Here is a 6,783-nt window from a genome sequence, read left to right as displayed (position 1 = left end):
TGGGAGTCTTTGAACTCTCAAAGCCTGCCGTAGTGACTTGGTTGTCCAGCAAAAGTACATTTCCTCAACTCCCCAAAAGGTACCTCTAACTGGAAACCAGGTATTCAAAAGACCGAGCCTGGGGGTCTGGGTGGGGGAACTTTCCCTGTAAAACCACCACAAATGCCTTCTTTGAGGATAGAGAAAAGACCAGAATTGAGTTTTTCTCCTATTCTGGGTCACTGATATCCCTAGTGATTATCTTCTAGGTATAGACAGAGCTTTGTATCCATTTATCACTGGCAAGTGACTCAGAGTCCAGTCTAGTCCCCGCCCACCTCGTTTCCCCACACCCACCCTAACACTTTAAGGACCTAGCTGTTCACCAAAACGAATTGCTAGCTTTAGTGGTACTGCCTACTCAAACCGACTAGACCTTACACGCCGCGCCTGCTGTCTCTGTGACCATCACACAGTGCGATAGCCTTCTATCTGAGGTCAGCCCTCAAGTTCCCAGCCTAAGCTTGGGAAGCAACTGCCTTTGGTGCCACTGAGACTCTTTTTCTCTAGGGTGCAAATTCCTTTTAAGGCCATGTGTCCCGCCTCTCCCCACCATATAAGGCTAGTTTCTGCAAAGCAAGCCCCACCCAGAGCTTAGCTGGCTTTGACTTGGACCTGGGCTACTTGCCAGGAAAAAGCACCTGCCAGACTGGCTTAGACTAGTCCGAGTGAGCTGGTCTTTGGTGCCTGCCTTTCTACCTCTGTGGTAGAACTCTGAGGAAAGATGTACTCAGCTCTAAAAAGCCTACTTTTTAGGCTTTTTAGGCTTTTAAATGTAAGGCTGGCTTACATTTAAGGAAAGACCATAGAAACTTGTGCAAGCCTCCAACTCAGAAGACCAGACCGATTCTTTCCCGCACCGAACCTGGAAAACTGAAAGGAAACAAGAATGAGATACCACAGGATACCTTGTCTTACCCTTAGTAAAATTCCTAAGCGGCCACAGGACCCTCACTCCCAAGCCTCACCTTTAGGAAAATCGTCCATAGCGCGGGTAGGCGAGTCCTGAAGCCTCTTGGCACCGCCCACCTCTGGCTTCCGCTCTACCTCATTGAAAATACCGCCCTGGGCGTGGCCCATCTTTAGCCCCGCCCCCGACGCGCCTATACTAGGGGGCGGTTCCGCGTGCGCCCGCCCTCCCGCCCAGTTTCCCCGGGACCTCGGAGTTGAGGACGGTCGTGCGACCTCCGCGTGAAGATGAACGGGACGCGGAACTGGTGTACCTTGGTGGACGTGCACCCGGAGAGCCAGACCGCGGTAGGTCGTCACGTTCACCCCGCCTTCCCACTCTGGCACAGTGGCTTTCCAGGTCCGCCGCTCGCGTGCCTCACGCTCAGGTAGCCCATTTCACCTGACGCTGGCTCAGTGTGATCAGTGGCGGACTGTGGAGTGGGAACGAAACCCTGGCGGCTCCAGGGCTGGGGAGAACCTGTCCTTGGCGCGGACACGGCAGCCCCGGCTCGGGCATAGGGCGCGTTACTCAGGCGTCTCGTGGGCAGCTAGATTGGGTCGTGGAAGACGCTCGAGGGACCGGATCCCTGCGGTGTTTCGGACGTTGCGCCGGCCCAGGTGGATTACGCCTTTCCGTGTTTCCCGATGGCCTCAGAAGCCCTTCAAAGACTTCTGTGATGGCGATCCTTTAACAAGGAAAGGGGCACAGGGTTGAATCCTAGGGCTGGGAAAGGAGAGGGGAGAGCGAGCGTGGGCCGAATAGACCACTACGGAATTGGTCCCAGATTCTACCTTTCCCCCAGAGGATGTATGGAGCTCTCCACTCGAAGGTCACCTCTTTTGGATTTCTCCTTTTTTTTTTTTTTTTTTTTTTAAATCTTGCTTTTCTGATCCCCAACCCCTTTCGGCCAGCCAGTAGCTTCCTTGGTTTTGCTTCCGTGTCCAGATGCCAAGTCCGGGTTGGGGATGAAGGAGGTGCCCCAGAACTCCGGTGGAGACCTGAACCCACCTGGAGTGGGTTAGGGAGAGAGAGGGGTTGTTCTCCAGTGCAATCCAGTCTGCCCTGTTCCCCTTATGCCCTCCTCACTCCCTCACTCCCTTTATGCCACCCTCAACTGACCACATGATTTTTTTTTCTCTCCGGAGGGAAAGGCCTGTAATTTGATGCTGCATGTTTCTAGGTGTTGCTGGGAGATCCAAATACACCATAGATCTGTGCTAATTAATTTATTTCCAAGTTGTGTGAGAATGAAATGGGAGCCAAAGTGATGGAGCGTTTGCGCCCCCCCCCTCCCCGTCTGATTCCAATGCCCCTGCCTGTCTCAGCATGTCCTTGAGGCAAAGCTAACCCAGCCACAGCTGGATATGGCTCTTCAAAGAATAGTTGTAGAATAGGTGCTCATTTGAAGTTCAGTGTACAGCTGATCATTAAGTCTGTTCACTGTCCCCTTGACATTTTTGCCTAGAAATATGAATGTTTCTTCCACATTACAAGTCTTGACATTGCCCAAAGCCCAGCCCACCCCACCCCCCCAACCTACCCCAGGTAAGAGAGGCTGACCAAATCAGATAAACAAAACCAAAGTCCAGCCAACAACTAGTCATATCCTATTGTCCCAGCCTCAAGTGCTCCATGCTCTTGATGCTTTGGAATGGTTGAGTCAGGGAAAGAACATGGAATGAATAAAAGGGGTCATGGGCTTCAAAAAAAAAAAGAAGAAGAATTATTTATTGTATTTATATGCATACACTGTAGCTGTCCTCAAACACATCAGAAGAAGGTGTCAGATCCCATTACAGATGGTTGTGAGCCACCATGTGGTTGCTGGGAATTGAACTCAGGACCTCTGGAAGAGCAGTCAGTGCTCTTAACCACTGAGCCATCTCTCTAGACCCATGGGCTTCTTTTAGATGTAGAAAAAAGACCCACTTCATATAGAAGAAGGATCTTTAAAATACAACCTCGGCAGTACAGAGAAGGATATGTCACCTGTTGCTGTCTCTTGATGCTTTTCTTTCTTGTTTGGTGGGACAGAAAGCAGAGGTGGAAAATAGCAATATGTCAGAGGGGAGACAGACTAGACTTGAGACTTATTTTATGGCCGGGCGGTGGTGGCCACACCTTTAATCCCAGTACTTGGGATGCAGAGGCAGGTGGATTTCTGAGTTCGAGGCCAGCCTGGTCTACAGAGTGAGTTCCAGGACAGCCAGGGCTACACAGAGAAACCATGTCTTGGGGAAAAAAAGAGTGAGGAAGAGAGAGAGAGAGAGAGAGACTGACTTATTTTACGATAAAGCCAGGAATGAAATAACCCTTGCCTGGTTTACTCTTGGAGACATTCCTGGGCTCTTGCGGAAGGGCAGAGAGTAAACAATCAGTCAGTCAGGAGGCAGGCTTTGTCCTGGATTCTTCTCCTCTGAGCCAACCTGTAAATAGAATTTATGGCTCTGGATAGTCTCTGGGAACCTGTCATGTCGTCAGTCATGTCCTCATACCATTGAGCATGCTCAGTGTGGGTGCAAAAGATGTGAGTAAGGAAATGAATCAACTGATTTATGTGGTGCTGGGAGTCGAACCCAGGTCTTTGGCCCCACCAGACAAGCATTTGTCTAACTGAGCTACATCCCCAACCCCATCTTTGTTTCAAATTTGGGAGTGCCTTTTTCTTCCATAATCAGCTGTTTTTATTCCTGTTACTAAGCAACAAACAAAAACATAGTGGAAATGCTGGGCATAGTGTTAAAAGCCTTTAATCCCAGAACTTGGAGGGTAGAAGTTGATGGATCTCTGTGAGTTTGAGGCTAGCCTGGTCTACATAGTAAATTTCAGGCCAGCCATGACTACATAGCAAGACTTTGTTTCAAAACAAAACCTTAGTGGAGGAGAAATAGCATTTAAAAAAAAAAACTAACGTGCCCAGAGCGATGGATGGGGAGGATAGTCTTTCTGACAAAAGCTTTGTGTCAGCTGTGTGTATGTTTAATGGGATTAAAGGTGCAAACCACCTTATCTGGTTGTAAAATGTATTTTAATGTCAAAAGTATTTGTTTAAAAGTGACATTGGTAAGTTATATTGGCATATAAAGTACAAATAAATCTCAAACCCATTAGACAATTCTGGTACCTTCCTTTGGCTAAAGTAAACAGCAGAAAGTAACCTAGCTAGCTAAAGAGGAGTTTACTAGAAGGAAAAGATCAGGGCCTAGAAGTTAAAGGAAAGCTTAAATTAAAAGGCCCGAACCAAGGGAGTCCAGGACAGTAATGTGGATGATCCCTGCTTCTGCATGATTCCCGCCAGTTTAGGTCATTTTGCCATCCTTCTGAGATTATCCTTAAGTAGGAATGGGCAGGGGTCCTTGATTGGCAGGGTTAGAAGATCGTCTAGTGAAGGATGACATGCTCCAGCGCAAAGCCAGATGTCACCAGTGGGGGACCGTGGAGGCGGTGTATAAAGGAGCACATGGCCACATGGAGTCTCTGCGCAGGTGACCTCTGCCTGCCTTCTCCTTCGCTCCCTCATTTTCTCCCTCCCTTTGACTTTTGAAACGGAAAGAATATATGTTAGCGGGATAGAGAGATGGCCCAGTAGTTCTAAGCACTAATTACTCTTACAGAGAGACCCTGGTATGGTTTCCAGCACCCACATAGTACCTAACAACCATCCACAATTTCAGTTCCAGGAGATCAGGTGCCCTTTTTTAACCTCCATGGGCACCGAGCGTGTGTGTGGTATACATACATACATGTGCCGTACATATTAAATAAATAATATAATGTAAAGAATACTTGTACATAGTTTGTATTTATTTTTTGGCATTTTGAGACAAGATATCCTGTACCCTAAGCTAACATTAAACTCCTGCTCCCTCTCTACCTCCCAAGTGCTCCGATTTCAGCATGGGCCACCATGCCACACCACATCCTGCTCTTGTACATGATTTTAAAAACAAAACTAATATCAAATGTTTTTTGAAGGAATGTATTTGTTCTCTACTTTTAAGTTCTGCTACATGGAAGTGGCCACTTTGAAATCTTGGCTGTTTGTTCTGGTGCAAACGTCTGTTTCTAACTAAAATACTTATAGTAGCATGTTTCTTTTCTCTTTTGAAAATTGCAGTTGTTTACTTGGGGGCAGTAGCACAGGCATGCCATGCACATGTGTAGAAGTCAGAAGACACGTCAGGGAAGTCCATTCTCTCCTACCGTTTGGGTCTTGGCATCTGGTCTAGCATCAGACACCTTTTTGCTGCGCCATTTAGTTAGCTCCCATTCCTCTCCTTCCTCTCCTCCCCTTTTCTTCAGTTCTTGTATTGAGGCTGGCCTCACACCCAATGTTGATATCTTTAAACTTCTGATTTTCCTGCCTTCACCTCCTGATTGCTAAGGTTACAACCATATGACAATGTGGCTGATTTATGTGGTGCTGCGGGTCAAAACTAGAACTTTGGGCATGGCAGGTAAGCCTCTAATTGAGCTATACCCCAGCCCAGTCCACACCTATTCTCCACTGGGGAAACAGGAAGCATGGAGAATTGAACCTGGGGCCTCATGCATGCTAAGCAGGTGTTCTACTGCAGAGCTGTGCCTTCTGTTTTAGCTTTGTTTTTGTCAGTTCTAGGCAGTCATTGGCTCCTATTGTAGGAATAAGAGGGAGGTTAATATCCCCCCCTTTTTTTTACAGATTCCTTTCTTGTGACTGCAGTGTAATCACAATTTTTCGTTAAGCCATGATTCCCATGAATAGGATTGTGCTTGACAGCATGACTCTGGGGCTGTTAGATGGCTTGCCTGGCATCCACAAGGCCCTGGATCAGATCAGACTGTGCACACTGGTGTAGTGGCACGTGACTGTAATCCCAGCAGTCAGAAGATTAGTCAGGGAGTTCAAGGCCAGTGTGGGGTACATGAGAACTTCTCAAAATAAATTAATAATTAAAAGTAAAGAAAAAAAGCTGCATAACTCAGTGAGTCTGACTAAATGCTTTGCCAGAGCACTTTGGTAATTAATTTCTTCATTCTCAGTTTCCTCATATGTAAGAGGAGACAATAATCATGCCTTCTCATAAGATCATTATGAGGATTAAGTAAGATAATATGCAGGCAACATTAAACACGGTGCTTGGCACGTGGTTAGTGCTCAGATGTTAGTTTTATTCTGTTTGCCACTGGTGTACTCTGGATCGTCCTAACTGGATCTGGGCACCCAAGCCTAGGGTGGAGGAAATCTGAGGATGCTGTGTGTCAGTACGGTTATATGTAGAGGGCAGATGCTGACATCAGTCTCTGGGGATCTATACTCTGGTTATCATCATGCTTATATAGCAAGCACTTTACCCACTGCATGGTCTTTATCTCTACCTACCCCCACCCCACCCCCTTTTTGAGGCAGTGTCTCACATTGTACCAAGGCTAGCCTAGAGCTCATGTAGCCCACCCAGAATGGCCTCAGATTTGCTGTGATCCTCCTGCCTCAGCCTCCAAAATGCAAGGATTGTAAGCACGTGTCACTATGCCTGGCCTGACTTTGGTCAATTTTTATTCCTTCTCATATTGGCATTTGTTTATTCTTATCAGCTTATTCCCTTTTCCCTGATATTACAGGACCTGTAATATCTGCCCGTGGGGCACCGTGGGGCACCGTGGGGCACCGTGGGGAGATCCAGGATGGATTGCTGAGTGACCTTTGCTAGTCAACAGGGCTGAGCTTTCACAGTGACATTGAGGGTTAATGGACCCTCTCGTCTTCCCTTCCCTTCCCTTCCCTTCCCTTCCCTTCCCTTCCCTTCCCTTCC

General features: G+C 47.5%; 1 protein-coding gene across 2 annotated transcripts in view; it reads left to right on the top strand.

Moving 5' to 3' along the window:
• Positions 1–1,150: 1,150 nt before the first annotated feature.
• Tuft1 (tuftelin 1) overlaps positions 1,151–6,783 on the top strand; it is a 48,757-nt gene continuing 43,124 nt past the window's right edge. For both annotated transcript variants that reach the window (XM_029474773.1, XM_021157898.1), the window contains exon 1: positions 1,151–1,296. In XM_029474773.1, the coding sequence (XP_029330633.1) occupies positions 1,237–1,296 (60 nt within the window). In that variant the 5' untranslated portion in view covers positions 1,151–1,236. The remainder of the gene's footprint in view (positions 1,297–6,783) is intronic.

Source organism: Mus caroli, chromosome 3, assembly GCF_900094665.2.
Source record: "Mus caroli chromosome 3, CAROLI_EIJ_v1.1, whole genome shotgun sequence".
NCBI lineage: Eukaryota > Metazoa > Chordata > Mammalia > Rodentia > Muridae > Mus > Mus caroli.
The sequence above is the reverse complement of the archived record's forward strand: the minus strand, read 5'-3'. Positions and strand labels throughout refer to the sequence as shown.